Source organism: Aethalodelphis obliquidens, unplaced genomic scaffold, assembly GCF_003676395.1.
Source record: "Aethalodelphis obliquidens isolate GAN/ISIS:26980383/991018 unplaced genomic scaffold, ASM367639v1 scaffold45, whole genome shotgun sequence".
Taxonomy (NCBI): domain Eukaryota; kingdom Metazoa; phylum Chordata; class Mammalia; order Artiodactyla; family Delphinidae; genus Aethalodelphis; species Aethalodelphis obliquidens.
Window position 1 is genome coordinate 1,538,079 of NW_020837989.1, and position 16,934 is coordinate 1,555,012.

Consider the following 16,934-nt stretch of genomic DNA (forward strand, 5'->3'; position numbering starts at 1 on the left):
TTTACCCATCTGTTCTTATTTAACAGAAACAGAACAAAAAAAACCCTCCAATGTTCTGATACTGTTATTATAATGCAAAAAAATCTGGTCTTGTCCCTGACTTAAGATCAGTTCTAGCAAAGTTTTTTTTTTTTTTTTTGCGGTACGCGGGCCTCTCACTGCCGTGGCCTCTCCCGTTGCGGAGCACAGGCTCCGGACACGCAGGCTCAGCGGTCATGGCTCACGGGCCCAGCCGCACCACGGCATGTGGGATCTTCCCGCACCGGAGCACGAACCCATGTCCCCTGCATGGGCAGGTGGACTCTCAACCACTGCGCCACCAGGGAAGTCCCCTAGCAAAGTTTTATATCCATAAGAAACAAAGATATGGCTTGAAAATTCCTTGAAAAGTGATGTAGCTCATTATTGTAGGTTTTCTTATGATGCAAGGAAGATGGAATCTTATGGTTCAAACTATAGTAAGTCTTCTTAGGTTCCTCATTACCATTTCTGTCCCCAAAGTCCCATCTTTCTTAGCAGTTGTCTAACTGTTCTTCCCAAGTCTCCATTTCCCATCTCTGTCTCTATGTCTCTGCTCTTACTCTATTTCTCTCTGTCCTCTCCTCCTCTCTCTGCCTCTGTTTCTCTCTCCTCAGCCATATGCTCGTCCTCCTGTTCTTCTTTCTACCTCTATACAACTTTTTCTTGTAGAGAAATTTGGTCTGTCCTCAGTTTATGCCATTCTCTACTCCTTCCTGTTTATCCCAGTCACACAACAAAAGCCTGGTTGCATCCTTCATCCATTCAACACAGGCAGTAGAGTCTTCCTCTTTAGGAGTGGGTGGGAGAGATTTGCCAGAATTGTTGAAAGTTATTAATAACTTTAAATTTTTTCTTTTCTTCTCATATTGTACTATAGATCTAAAATTTTGCTCTGTACCTCATGTAACAATTAGATAATGCTAGCTGCTTCAACACTCATCTAAACATAACGGTTTAAACAGAATCATGGTTTACTTTTTTACGCATGTAAAGTGCAAAATAAGTATTTCTGGCTTTCTTCCAAGGGATTCATGGACACAGTTTTCTTCTAACCTATGGGTCTTCCATCTTTGATATGTAGCATCCAAGTGTGCATGACCTGCAGAAGGGAAAAGAGCATGGAGGATCATGCATGAGAGTTTTTTATGGGCCAGTTTCAGAAGTGGTGCATATCACTTCTTCTTACATTCCATTGGTTAGCCTGAGCCACAGGACCACTCCTAACTGCAAGGGAGGCTGAGAAATGTAACCTAGCTGTATACTAGAAGCTGTATACCAGGTGACTGGCTGGTCTTTTCCATACTTTATCTACAGTGTGATACATTAGATCTCTGCCCGTTCCACAAGTCTTCCCTATTCACTGACAGTAAATCAGTGATGACTAGGTGTTGCAGACTTTAACCTCTTGTTTAGCAACATGAATTTTGACATTTAGGACATCTTCATTATACTACCATATAACTCTCTATGCACCTGATTTATCTGATTTTTTACCTCAGGCCAAAATGGTGCTTGACACATGTTAGTTGCTAAGTGAATATTTGTTTAGTTAAATAGATGCATGATTTTATCACCTCATGCCTCACTGGTACCCCTTATTTTATAAAAATATCTTTGGTAGAAAAGAACATTTGTATCAGCTAAAGGATGAGTCCCTTCCTTCTTCAATAACTGAAATAATATCATTGTTCTCTATGGCTCCTATAATTTGTGTTTCCTTTGCCTAAAATGACCATACTTCTTTTCTGAGGACTAAGAGCCTCTTGTACTGTACAGGGAAAAGAAATCTGCATCAGAGTAGATTTTAGGAGCAGATGTCTTGAGTGCAGTGATAATTCAGTGAATAAAACTGAGAGATTTTACAGGTCAGCCTGGCTTCATAGTTGCATAGAGGAGGAGATTTTCCTTATACCCGATGAGTGGTAGAGGTTCTGTCAGCTATAGGTTTATTTGTTAGTTTGTTTTTTCTTTCATCTAGTCATACCTTTCTTAACTATTATTAACCAAGCTCTGTGCCAGGTAATGGGGATACAAACATGAATTAAACTGTTCCTGCTCTTGAGCTCCCAGTTTTGTGATTGTGGTAAGGGTGGCAGACCTGCAAATTTACACTATTTTGTGATGTTTGATAGATTTATAGGTTCTGAGGGAACCTGAAGAGGGAAATTATGTTTGATTAATCAGGAAAGGCCTAAGGCCTGTGCCTCACAGATTGGAGGGCTAGTCCATGTAACCCCATTAACTGAGCATCAGTACCGCTTCATCTACACCCTGCTCCTGTGTTGCCTCTACTTCACTGGGTCAGAGGCCAACTTGAAACAGATATACCCCTTAATTCCCTACCTCCAGGTTTAAAGGGGAGGAGGGGTAGTTATTTGACTTATCTGGAGAGAAGGAAGGAGAGGAAGGTGTTACCTGGCCAAGGCTGAGAGAAGATTCACAATCCTTTTGGCCTCTGACAGAAACATTTCTAACCACAGGGTCTGTTCTTGGACTGCATCTTCTATATTAATAGAGACCTAACTGCATGGAAATAAACTAGATCATGAATCTATTGCTTTGGCTTCTCTCTGTATTTCTGTGGAAAACTTGAGTTAAATTTAGGCTAAGTGTGTCATTTGGATAACTCAGCAACTCGGTCAGCAGTCCTCTCTTCTTCAGGATCAAAAAGATCAAATACATGATTATTTCACTTGCCTCTAAAAATTCTGCTATATCCAGCATGCCCTGCTGCGATAATATTCCTTTCTTATCTGTCACAAATTGCTGACCTATGGCAAGTCTTAGTCTCACTTGGGAATTTCCTTATGTATTCATATTGAATGCAATAAAGCAAAATAATTTTACTGATTGTTTCTTTAGTTTTTTCCAATTAAAAAATTAAATGTCAATTATAATTTAGTTTAATATAGAGAAGTATACAAAATAAAAGAAAAATGACCCATACCACTAGGATGAAACCTCTATTAATATGTAAAATAAAATTGATATATTTAGAGAATAGAAAGTTCAAATAGTACCAATAGGTATAAAATGAAAGTCTGGCGTCCCACGGCCCTGTCCCCTATTCCAGATGACCACCTTTTAAAAGTAACCACTATCAGTAGTTTCATACTATTTCTTTTAGAAACATTTTTATATATGTGCCAGCATTTGTGTGTATTTGTCTTTCACTCAATCACTCAATCATTTTATTCATTTATTTATTAATCCAAAAAATATTTTTTAAGGGCCTATTCTGTGCCAGGCAGAATTTTGAGGCCTGGGGATACAGTAGTGAGCAAAACAGAAAAGGTCTCTCCTCTTATGGCACTTAGAATCTAGGTGGGAAAGAGAGACAAGAATGTAAAATAAATGAACAAGACGGCTTCAGTTTGTTCAAGATGGTAAAATAGCGTGGTGATGTTCTTAGGTAAGGTGGTTAGTGAAGGCTTCTGGTTGTATAGTTTATTAAGTTCTGCTGAAAAAAGAAAAATATGGAGTGACTCAGTTCATGCCTGACCCATGCTATTTTTATTTCCAAAGATGAAGCTCCACCTGCCATCCCGCTGCCCACACCTGCAGTCCAGCGCCCAAGCCCCATCACAGTTTTCCAGCCAAGCATCTCCAGTACTGCCCAGGTGGCTGTCCAGGCTCCAAGTTTGCCCCTCTGTCCACCACTCCTACCCCAGTGCTTTGCTGGGCCCTCCGAAACGGACACTCATCAGCTGCATTCTGGAGCCAGTCACTCTGTGAAGAGACCCACTCCTGTCTTTCTGGAGAGCACCAGCAGGATTCCAACTAATGCAAGTACTGCCCACGCCAGATTTGCAGCCTCTACCATCCAGCCTCCCGAGGAGTATCCCAGCATCTCCACTTGTCCCAGAAGTGCTCCAATCCCCCAAGCTCCTCCTATTCCACACTCACATGTTTGCCAGCCCCCTCCCCTTGGCCATGCAGCCACATTATTTGGGACGCCACCGCGATTCGCTTTTCATCACCCTTACTTCCTACCTGGACCTCACTACTTCCCATCAAGGTAAATGAACAATTTATTTCCTTTCACGTAAAACTACTTATAGCTAATGAATTTTTACCTCTGAAGGCCTCTCTTATTTACTGAAAAAGGAACTTCCTCATTACTGCTTGGGATCTATATAATTTAGATTAGTGGCTAAATAGGGGGCAAGCAGTTAATATAAATACATGGAGGGGCCAGATGAGGACTGGGGAAGCCAAGGAGAGTGCATGCCCCATCTTATGAGGCAGCTGCTACTCAGTTCCAGCCTACTGTTGCCGCATGAGAATACAGGCGCCAGTGTTGTCAGATCTGATTTTTCTCTTGAAAAAATAATCAGTTATACGTGACCTTAATTTAAGATCATTTAGTCAAACCCCCTGATTGTATAGAGGTGTGGTTCTGAAACTTTCATATATATATATAAACCACATGTGATCTTGTTAAAATGAAGACTCTTGAGTCAGCAGGTCTGGGGTATAGTAGTTTCCTATACTGAGTTATAGTAAGCGTAATATTCTGCATGTGTAACAAGCTCCCAAGTGATGTCAGTTCTGCTGATTGTGGACCACACTTTGAGTAGCAGGGATATAGAGAGCACTTGATCTAAGAGGTTAAATGACTTGTCTGAAGTTATATACCCTCTCAGTGCCCTTTTTAACAAACCAAAACGTTTCTTACGTAAATTACCAGTAAAGGAATTTATTTTCACAGGGAAGTATCTAGGGAAAACAAATTTGTAACTTTTCATTTTGGAGTGATAGAATTTAACTTCTTTGCAAGCATTCTAATAAAGTGGCATTAACCTCTACTTTTCAGTTGCTGTTAAGTGTGTAGACAGAGATGGTTTCTGTTGAGAATGGAGTGTTACGTGTTTAACACAATCTTTTATGGTTACTTACTTAGAAAGTAAAACTACTCCCCACTTGGGTACCAAGGCCTCAAAGAACTTTTGAGGTATATATTATGTTGCTTCAATTCATAATGGGATTGCTTGCTTTCAAGTCCTTAGCCCAGAACTGGAAGAAAGTGGAACTAGGGGATCAGATCAGGAGAAAGGGAGATTTTGCTATTTGTTGTTTTGTTTTTCGCAATAGGCTCTTCTTTAATAGCTTTCAGAAGTCTTTTAGTTCAAGAAATCAAACTTCAAGAGACTCCTAAGGACAGGGGTTGATAATCTCTTCTCATTGCTATTTCCTAGGATCTGAGATGTTGCAGGAATTTTAGAGAATTTTACAGTGTTCTTGTTTAGTTATAAGAAGAGTGCTAGGACATAGCTGGAATTTAATAAGTGAGTAGGTTTGAGAAGATCAGCCTTAGTTAGAACCTCGAGGTCCACAAACTAAAACTGCGGAAATTTTATCTTTGTTACATAATTCATTTTGTAATAAAGGAAAGACTTAGACAGTATTTACTCACATTAAAGGAGAAAAAGAGGCATCTAGAACAGGTTGTGTACCACAATCTCACTCTAGTTGTTATTGTTTTTTTCTTTTTAGCATTTTGAGAACTTGGCATTTTTATCTATAATTCTCACAACAATCCTTTGTTTTAGGCATAGTAATCCCTTTACTTTTTCAGATAAAGAAACTGATCAGCTGTTAAATAGCTTTGTTAAGGTCACACAACTAGTAAATGGCAGAGCCAGTAGTCAAACTTAGATTTGCTATCCGATTTTGAATTCCATGTTTGTTTTTTTCACTGTATCAGTAAAGGCTTCTCAATATAATGGCTTCTCTTGATTGGTAGCTGTTAGTTGCTAGCAGAGAATCACATGGAAAATACATACTGTATTTTTGAATGGAAAAATCATGTAGTCAAGTAGACTTTTGGGCAGGAAATGTTTCCTTATATAATAAATAGATAAAATCATAGGAAATTTCTCTTCTTTACTCATGACAAGACTTATGGGATTTAGCTGTTAATGTACAAATCATCTGATAGTTTAAAGAACATTTTGAAAAGAAACTCTGAAAAGTATGTCCTTAGAAGACAGAAACTATACCTTTATCTTTACTACCATTATTGCTAATTAATAATAATGCTATTGGGCTTCCCTGGTGGCGCAGTGGTTGAGAGCCCACCTGCTGATGCAGGAGACACGGGTTCGTGCCCCGGTCCGGGAGGATCCCACATGCCGCGGAGCGGCTGGGCCCATGAGCCATGGCCGCTGAGCCTGCGTGTCTGGAGCCTGTGCTCCGCAACGGGAGAGGCCACAACAGTGAGAGGCCTGCGTACCGCAAAAAAACAAAAAAAAAACCAAAAAAAAAACCAATGCTATTAAAGGAACCAAATGAAGTGAGTAGGTAGTTTTATACTGAATTTTATTTCATGTAAGAATTTCAAACAAGTATGTCAGCTTTAAACATTAAGTTGCTCCTAACTTCTACCTGTATGTGTGTGATGATAATTTTCCCAAGGATATGGATGATCTTATTTATGCTTATTTAGATAGTATATTTCAGTAAAATCCAGCCTGGCTAAATAACAAAATTAATTGATTTCCTCTCAATTTTTCTATTGTCTCTTCTCCCAACTAATAATAGTCTTCTATAAAGAATATTTCCTCCCTAATCTATTCCATTTACGTGTGAATTATTCAACCATTTCAATACCATAATTGTAATGACTTTTGATATATATATTAAATATATACCAAATATACATATTTGATATTTTGCCCTGTGTATCTAGAGTAAAAATCAAGGAGGTTAGGCAGTTTAATCAAGGAGTCACTTTATGAAACAGATGGACACTTAGAAATGCTGATCCCTAGCTGTGAGGGCTAATATCCTCCTACCTTCAAATATTAACCATCTTCATACTGTGCTTATTGAGACACTCTCTTTCTGTACTATATTAATTTCTTAGTTATTCTTTTCACTCCCCACCTTTTCTTCTTTTTATTTATTTATTTATTTATTTTTGGCTGTGTTGGGTCTTCATTTCCGTGCAAGGGCTTTCTCTAGTTGCAGCGAGCAGGGGCCACTCTTCATCGCAGTGCGCGGGCCTCTCACTGTCACAGCCTCTCCTGTTGCGGAGCACAAGCTCCAGACGTGCAGGCTCAGTAGTTGTGGCTCATGGGCCTACTTGCTAGTTGCATGTGGGATCTTCCCTGACCAGGGCTCAAACCTGTGTCCCCTGCATTGGCAGGCACACTCAGCTACCGCACCACCAGGGAAGCCCCACCTTTTCTTCTATACCTCCGCCTTCTTGTAGTATTTATACTTTCATATGCACAAGAGATATCTAGGATCTTCATTCTGTTGGCTATTGAGTAAATAAATGTGTTCAAAAAGTGTATTGCAGGGACTTCCCTGGTGGCACAGTGGTTAAGAATCTGCCTGCTAAGGCAGGGGACACGGGTTTGAGGCCTGGTCCAGGAAAATCCCACATGCCATGGAGCAACTAAGCCAGTGCGCCACAACTACTGAGCCTGCGCTCTTAGCCTGCGAGCCACAACTACTGAGCCCACGTGCCACAACTACTGGAGCCTGTGCCCCTAGAGCCTGTGCTCCGCAACAAGAGGAGCCACTGCAATGAGAAGCCCGCACACTGCAATGAAGAGTAGCCCCCGCTCGCCGCAACTAGAGAAAGCCCACGTGCAGCAACAAAGACCCAATGCAGCCAAAAATATAAACAAATTAATTAATTAATTTTAAAAAAGTGTATTGCAGTTAGGGATATAGAAAAGATACGAATGATAAATGGGAATTTATTAGCTTGAAATGTATAAAAAAATATCATCAGACATAGCTATATCTATGTATCTATTAGGGAAGGTAAGTCCAAAGAATTCTAAATTTGTGGGATTATATAGCATCTTAACTGTAAAATTTTAGACAAACAGATCTAAAGTTAAAAGCAATTATCCTTAACCCTTGTTTGGTTTGTAGACGTATTTAAGAATTTAATTGAAGTTTTGGACCTATTTTCTGTAATAATGCACATCTACATACATATACAATATTTTGCCTAATCCTTATTGGAGGATAGAATTTATAGTCCCAAAACATGATAGATTTAGCTAATATGGAATACCTTCTGCTGTAACTATCTATAACTGTTGAATTTATATATGAACAATTTAATACCTAGCTGAAATCACAAGAAAGGAAAATAAATCCCCCTTCGTCAAAATGACAAACGAGCTGAAAACTAGTACAGTGGTCTTGGGGGTAGTTTGCAAGTTCATATAGTCTCAGCATTTATAAACTTGGGTTTTAATGCCTACATAAGGAGAGGATATGAGGTCATGACTCTGCTCAAGGTGAGGAGCTGAAACTAAAACCTCTTCATAAAGCTAAGACCCTAGAGGACTTCCCTGGTGGCCCAGTGGTTAAGAATCCGCCTGGCAATGCAGGGGACATGGGTTTGACCCCTGGTCCAGGAAGAACCCACATGCTGCAGAGCAACTAAGCCCGTGCACCATAACTACTGAGCCTGCATTCTAGAGCCCACAAGCCACAACTACTGAGCCCACACACCAAATCTACTGAAGCCTGTGTGCCTAGAGCCCGTGCTCCATAACAAGAGAAGCCACCACAATGAGAAGCCCATGCACTGCAATGAAGAGTAGCCCCCACTTGCTGCAGCTAGAGAAAGCCCACACACAGCAATGAAGACCCAGTGCAGCCTAAATAAATAAATAAATAACTTTTAAAAAAAGCTAAGACCCTAGAAAGGCCTCTCAACCTTGATAAAGTAATAGAAGATTTTTATCATTGACCCAGAGAAAGCACAAAGGAAACTTGTTTTTATTCAGGGCTATATATGGAAAAAAGTCTTCTGTTAGAAATCAAAACCCTAGATTATACTGCACACTGGTTGAGAATCTGAAATCAACCTATCCACTTGATAAACTGAGAAGTTAGGGATTTCCCTGGAGGTCCAGTGGTAAAGAATCCACCTTACAATGCAGGGGACATGGGTTCAATCCCTGGTCAGGGAACTAAGATCCCACATGCTGTGGGGCAACTAAGCCCACGTGCCACAACTACTGAGCTCACATGCCTCAACTAGAGAGCCCATGTGCCACAAAGTACAGAGCCCACATGCTCTGAAACCTGCGTGCCACAGCTACAGAGCCCACGTGCCCTGGAGCCTGTGCACTACAACTAGAAAAGAGAAAAAACCCACATGCCACAACTAGAGAGACGCCTGGGCACCACAACGAAAGATCCCTCATGCCTCAACAAAGATCCCACGTGCCACAACTAAGACCCAATGCAGCCCCCCCATAAAATAAATATTAAAAAATAATTAAAAAAATAAACTGAGAAATGAACATAGAAATTAGTTCTTGGATGACTTACCTGGGACAACTATTCTAGAGGAACATTTCCACCATTCAAGCCACTTGGAATTTCCAAAGGGAGGAAATTGTTATTAAAGGTGAACTTTAGAAAATTATGGAACACGAGGAAAGTATTCATTAAGAACAAGAGTCAGTAGATGGTACAAATAGGAGAATTAATGCCCCAAGAATTTGAAATAACTGAAAATCAGGGAGAGACTAAAAATCAATATTTCAAATGTTTAAAGAGGACTTCTGTACCAGCCAAGATGCAATATAAGGAACTGTATCTACCCTCATCTGAAATGATAAAAGCAGACAAAATATATGAAGATATGGTTTTCAAGACACTATTTACCAGGCAATGAATATGAAGATCCCTGAGAGACAGAAAATAAATGAGGTAAGCCTTGCAATCTAACCAGCTTACTGACCTGGAAACCGTGGCACAAGCAGATCCTTGCAGACACCCTGAGTTGAGGAGATGGAGCTGAGAGACCAGTGAAACCAAGTCAGTTAGAATTCTCAGGATAGAGTAGTGGAGAGAAGAAAGCTGCACAGTGCAAGAACTCTGGATCTCTGCATAGGTTCCATCTTGAGTATTCAGCTGAATACTGATCAGTGTATGCCTGTGAGGAAAATTACCCAAGGCTAATGGAAAAACTACCTGAAAAATCAGAAACAACAGTTCCCAGCAATCACACCAGGCTGGAAATAGTTCCTGTTCTCACCAAACAGATTGGAAAACCTTGATGGGGTATTAAATACTTAGAGAGTCTTGTTTCAGCTAGGCCTAGACTAAAAATTTCGAATCAATTTTTATCTAAAAAATTTTATCTAAAAATTTGTAAGATCTGAAATGATCAAACTGTTTTCAAGTAATTAACTGCATCCAAAACAAAGCTCAAGGATATTAATAGAAATAGTATGATTAAAAAGATAAGTGAGAGGGAGTTTCATTTCTGAGGTGGCAGCATGAGGAGCTCTGTGAAGCTGCTCCCAAGCAAACAAGCATGACTCGTGAAAACTATTTTAAAAAACTAACTGCTTAAATTCTCTGGGCAGTGTCCTAAGGGCATACAGCAAATGAAGAAACATTTATTCAAGAAAACATCCTAAAACTTGGTGAGAACAGCAAGAGTCTATGACCCTTGAGCCATGACAAATACCATCCCTCACTCCCACCCTCAGTTCATCTGGATGGAATGCCAACTCTGGGTGGGTATGGCCAAGAAGGTAGCTCTCACTCCCCTCAGCTCCTAATCAAGGGATACAATATCTTACAGAGAATGGTAGCATTTCTCATCCTCTCCAGCTCTTGAGTTAAAGAAACTAAGTTGATGGTGAGTGTGACCAAGAGGTTGGGGGTTCCTTTTCTTCGCTCAGCCCCTACTAACAGGATAGCCACTCAACTCTAAGGATGACAGGCAGAGAATACTGCAACCCTGAACACGCTTGACCCAGGTCACTTGTAGAAGAGATGTTCTATGCTGGCAGAGGCAAGCCAAGAAGACCAGAGATTTTGCCATAAGAACAGAGAGCTCAGAAGCTTTCCCCCAAAGGAATTTGACTTTATCTGAAACAGTGTGGGGAAGTTCAACCCTAAGGACACTCTTGAAAACAATGAGATTTTGGTGATAAGCAAATAAAAAGAGACTCCTCTTAATTGAGACCAAGCAGCTACTGTATGCCAGCTAGTACACCAAAGAGAACTAGGGAAAGAAACAGCTAAGAAGAGCCCTCCTGCAGTCAGAACAAACCTCAAAGACTCCTCAAAATTTACCCCTTCTGAATTTAATTGGATCAGACTGTGGAACAATCTCTGCCCCAAGGCATTTCGAAAACAGAGCAATCAACCAGCAATTAGTGGAATCTTAACAGCTGTATGTGATAACAAATGAGTCAGAGAGCTTAACACAAAAATCAGGGAAAGAGATAGTCAAAGAGAGTCCTGCTAAAACCAATATCATCCTAGGGTGACTGTATTCATGTCCAAGTCTGTGCCCTCTGAGGAGTGACACTCAAGGTTCACACTGCAGAGGAAATAGACTTCACTAAAATAGTCTGTCCCTGGTGGTCCATTGGGTAAGACCCTGTGCTCCCAATGCAGGGGGCCTGGGTTTGACCCCTGGTCTGGGAACTAGATCCCGCTTGCATGCCACAACTAAGAGTCTGCATGCTGCAACTAAGAAGTCTGCATGCCTCAAACAAGACCCGGTATAGCCAAAATAAATAAATAAATAAATAAATAAATAAATAAATAAATATTTTTTAAAATAAAAAATAAAATAGTCTAGTCAAGTCAGTAAACAAAAAACAAGCAAAAAAACCCAAAAAAAGTAGCCCTGGAGAAGTGAAAGAGTCATTGTCCAGAGTTCCTACAGTATATTACCTAAAACGTCCAGACTTCAACCAAAAATTATGACATGCACAGAAACAGGAAAGCACGATTTGTACATGGGGGAGAAAAACAGGCAAAAGAAACTACCTGTGGTAGGGCCCAGATTTCAAATTTGACAAAGGCTTCCAAGCCATTATAAATATATTCGAACAATTAAAGGAAACCATTCTTAAAGAAGTAAAGGAAGTTATGATGATGATGTCTCTTCATAGAGATACTATCAATAAAGACATAGAAATTATAAAAATAGCCAAATGGAAATTCTGGAGTTGAAAAGTACAATAACCAAAATGAAAAATTCACTAGAGGGGCTCAACAGTAAAATTGAACGAACACAAGAATGAATCAGAAAACTTGAAAATAGAGTGGTAGTGATTATACAATCTGAAGAATAGAGTGGAAAAAGAATGAAGAAAAATGAACAGAGCCTCAGAACACAGTAATCATTAAGTGTACCAGTGTATCTATAAAAGGAGTATCAGAAGGAGAGAGGAGAGAGAAAGAAGCAGAAAAAAGTACTTGAAGACCTAATAGCTGAAAACTTCCCAGATATGATAAAAAATATTACACATTTAAGAAATTTAATGAATTATGAGTAGTGTAAAAGCCAAGAGATCCACAGCGAGACACATCATAGTAAAATACTGAAATCCAAAGCCAAAGAGAAAATCAAAGTGAGAGAGACAGACAGACAGACAGACACTCATCATGTACAAGGAAACCCCAGTAAAATGAACACCTGACATCCCATGAGAAACAATGGAGGCCAGAATACATATTTAAAGTACTGAAAAAAGCCTGTCAACTCACATTTAGTGAAGCCATGTTTCAAAAATGAAGCCAAAGTAAAGAGATTCTCAGATAATCCAAAACTGAGATTGCTAGCACACTTGCATTGTGAGAAATATTAAAGGGAGTTCTTCAGGCTGAAAGTAAGTGATCACTAATGGTAGTTGGAATACAAACAAACAAAATGCCAAAGAGCCCAGTAAAGGTAAAAATGCAATTATAAAAGATAGTATAGGAAATCTAAAAAAGAGTGGATATATGTAATGTATATGTATAACCAATTCACTTTACTGTACAGCAGAAACTAATACAACATTGTAAAGCAACTATACTCCAATAAAAATAAAAAAATAAATAAAAGATAGTATAAAAAAGACAGTATAAATCTTCTTTTGACTGGTTTTAAAAGCAGTTGTATAAAACAATATGCAAATAATTGTTTTGGGGGACCTATAACATATAGAAATGTAATATATTTGATAATAAAAGCATAAGGAAGTAGGTGGAGGCAAAGTTGTTTTAGAGTAAGGAAATGATGGCAGATGGTAACTTGAATCCACAGGAACAAATGAAGAGAACCAGCAGTAGTGAATAAAAAGGTTAATATAACAAATTTCAAAGTATATACTTGCTCTCCTTTCTCTTCTCAGCTTATTTAATAGGCATAAAATTATATAAATTAATAATCATACCAATAGATTGCTGGTTTGATAACCTATAGCTATAATTTATATAACAATAGTAGTACAAAAAGGGGGAAGAAGGAGTAGAGCTATATACAAGCAACATTTCTATATTTTGGGACTTCCCTGGTGGTCCAGTGGGTAAGACTCCACGCTCCCAACGCAGGGGGTCTGGGTTCAATCCCTGGTCAGGGAACTAGATCCCGCATGCATGCCACAACTAAAGATCTTGCATGCTGCAATGAAGATCCTGTATGCTGCAACTAAGGCCCAGTGCAGCCAAAATAAATACATATTTTTTAAAAATTTCTATATTTTACTGGAATTAAGTTAGTAAAAATCTGAAGTTGATTCAGGTAAGGTAAGATTATATGATTAGCCCTAGAGCAACTACTAAGAAAATAACGAAAAAATAGTGGAAAAGTTGTTAAAGGAACTAAAAAGTTATTTAGAGAATATTTACTTCATGCAAAAGAAAGCAGTAAAGAAGGAATAGAAGGCCACAAGGAAAATACAAGACACATAGAAAACAAAAAATAAAATGGCAGACATGAATCCAGCTGTTTCAATAATCACATTAACTGTTAATGATTAAACAATCAAAAGGCAGATATTGTATAACTGGATAAAAATCAAGATCTTAACTATATGTTGTCTACAGTAGACACACTTCATAGTCAGACTGTTCCGAAAAATGGGAGGGCCTCATTCCATGAGGCCAGTATTGCTCTGCTACCAAAACCAGAGAAAGACAACATAAGAAGGAAAAACTGCAGGTCAATATCTCTAATGAATACAGAGACAAAAATCCTCAACAAAATACTAGCAAACTGAATTCAGCAGCATAACAAAAGGATTATACACTGTAACCAACTTGGATTTATTCCAGGAATGTGAGTTGTTTAACATTTGAAAATCGATTAATGTAGTATAGGATAAGGGACAAAAACCACACAATCATCTCAATAAACCCAGAAAAAAAGCATTTGACAAAACTGAGCACTTCTTCTTGTTGAACATGAAGTATTCCAGCAAACTAGGAATACAAAGAAACTTCCTCAACTAGTTAAAGGGCATCTAACAAAAAAACCCTAACTAACATTACACTTAATGGCAAAGACTGGAGATCAGCAAGACCCACTTAAGATCAAGAATAAGACACGGATGTACATTTTTACCACTTCTATTCAACATTTTATTGGAGGTTTAATCCAGGACAATTAGACATGAAAAGTAAATAAAAGGTATCTAGATTGTAAAGGAAGAAATAAAACTATATTTATATATTGCACAGTCTTATATATAGAAAATCCTGAGGAATCCACAAAAAAAGCTATTATAAGTAACAAATGAATTCAGCAAGTTTTCAGGATATAAGACTAATATATATAAAACAGTTGCATTTCTGTACAGTAGCAGTGAATAAATAGAAAATGAAATTGAGAAAACAATTCCATCTACAATAAAATAGAATTTAAAACCTTAGGAATCAGTTTAACACAATAAGTGCAAAACTTATATTCTGAAAAGTACAAAACACCACTGAGGTAGAATGTCAGAATAGGGAGCCCCAAGAATCTCTCTCTCTCCACTGAAGCAATAATTAAGCTGGCAAAACCTGTCAGAATCAGCTGGAGGGGTGTTTAATGAAGAAAGAAGCTGCTAAATTCTGATAAGAGAGCACTGTGGTATTTTTGCCACAGCCATCTCACATTTTCTACTTCAGTGATGGCCAAGGGGATGGTGACCCATGTTCCTGGTGTGACTTGTTGCTATTAGAGGAGGCAGTACAGACCTTGTTCTTAAAGCATTATGGTTGTGCATTTTTGACCTGTCTGGTGACTTCCTGAGGAATTGGCTCAGGGGCTTACCTTAGTTTGACTCTCCCAAGCATTCCCTTAGAGTTGGAGTGGCCTCACAGCTAGTGTTTGTGGAAAATATTTAAAGGTATGTACTGTCCACAGCTGCCTGGGTTAAGGGACAACAGACAGGACAAGCAGCAGACAGACTGAAAAGCCTAGAAGAGACTGGGAAAGGAGATATATGGGGAATAGAGTCTTTGAAAATCTCCCATGTATACTGAGGAATCAGTACACAAGGGCACAAACATATCCAGAGCTAAACACATGTTCAGCAAACACTGGAGAAAACCCTAAGCTTTCACCTCTGACTGCTTTTTAGGCTCTATGTAAATAGGAAATCAAGGCTGAAGAAGACTTGTAAATAGCTTGACCCAAAACTTCCAAAATTTAAAGAAAGATAGGAATCCAAGACGCTCAATGAACACTAAGTAGGGTAAATTCAAAGAGATGCATTATAATCATCTGTCAAAGCCAAAGAAGGAGAGAATCTTGAAAACAGCAAGAGGGAAGTGACTAATCTTGTACAGGAGATTCTCAATAAGGTCAACAGCCAGTTTCTCATCAGAAACCAGGGAAGTCAAAAGACAGTGGCATAGCATAGTGCTGAAAGAAAAGAAACCATCAACCAAGAATTCTATAACCAACAAAATTACCCTTCAGAAATGAAGGAGGGCTTCCCTGGTGGTGCAGTGGATAAGAATCTGCCTGCCAATGCAGGGGACACGGGTTCGATCACTGGTCTGGGAAGATCCCACATGCTGTGGAGCAACTAAGCCCATGCACCACAACTACTGAAGCCTGTGTGCCTAGAGCCTGTGCTCTGCAATAAGAGAAGCCACTGCAGTGAGAAGCCCACGCACCACAACGAAGAGTAGCCCCCGCTCACTACAACTAGAGAAAGCCTGTGTCCAGCAACAAAGACCCAACACAGCCAAAAATTAAAAAAAAAAGAAAGAAAGAAAGAAAAGAAATGAAGGAGAGGGAATTCCCTGGCAGTCCAGTGGTTAGGACTCGGCACTTTCACTGCCAGGGCTCCAGATATGATATCTGGTTGGGAAACTAAGATCCCACAAGCCACGCAGTGTGGCCAAAAAAAAAAAAAAAGTAGAGGAAGTTCATCACCAGTAAACCTACCCTACAAGTTCATCACCAGTAAACCTACCCTACAGTAAACCTACCCTACAAAAAAAAAAGTAGAAGAAGTTCATCACCAGTAAAACTACCCACCACCAGTAAACCTACCCTAAAAGGAATGCTAAAGGAATGCTAAAGGAAGTATTTCAGAATAAAATGAAAAGGCAGTAGACAGTAACTCAAAGCCAGACAAAGAAATAAAGAACACTGGTAAAAGTTACTAAAATAACAGATAGAAAAGCCAAGTATCTTTTTTCTTTTGTTTTTTTGGCCTCGCCAGAGACATGCAGGATCTTAGTTCCCCCGACCAGGGATCAAAGCCATGCCCCCTATAGTGGAAGCACAGAGTCTTCACCACTAGACCACCAGGGAAGTCCTTCTTTTGTTTTTAAAAGCCAAGTATATTGTATTTTTGGTTAACAACTTTTTTCTGTGTGATTTAAAAAGCAAATGCATAAAACATCTATTATAAAATCTGTTAATAGATATAAAATGTATGACAGTAGCAATACGAAGGAAGGAAGGCACTGTATACAAGCAGAATTTTGATATGCTAATGAAGGTAACTTAGTATCAATTCAAACGAGATTGGTATAAATTTAAGATGTTAATTATAATCCCCATGGTAACCACTTAAGAAAATAACTTAAAAATATTTTAGGAAATTCCCTGGCGGTGGTGGATAGGACTCCATGCTTCCACTGCACCCCTGCACCCCAGCTCAGGAACTAAGATCCCACATGCCACGTGG

General features: G+C 39.1%; 1 protein-coding gene across 2 annotated transcripts in view; it reads left to right on the forward strand.

The window, feature by feature from the left end:
* The window catches only part of SOX30 (SRY-box transcription factor 30), a 33,931-nt gene that overhangs the window by 7,400 nt on the left and 9,597 nt on the right, over positions 1 to 16,934 (forward strand). The window contains exon 4 of one of the 2 annotated variants that reach the window (XM_027081426.1): positions 3,547 to 4,039. The exons of the other annotated variant lie outside the window; for it this stretch is intronic. Coding sequence (XP_026937227.1) covers positions 3,547 to 4,039 — 493 coding nt within the window. The remainder of the gene's footprint in view (positions 1 to 3,546; positions 4,040 to 16,934) is intronic. 2 annotated transcript variants of the gene reach the window in all.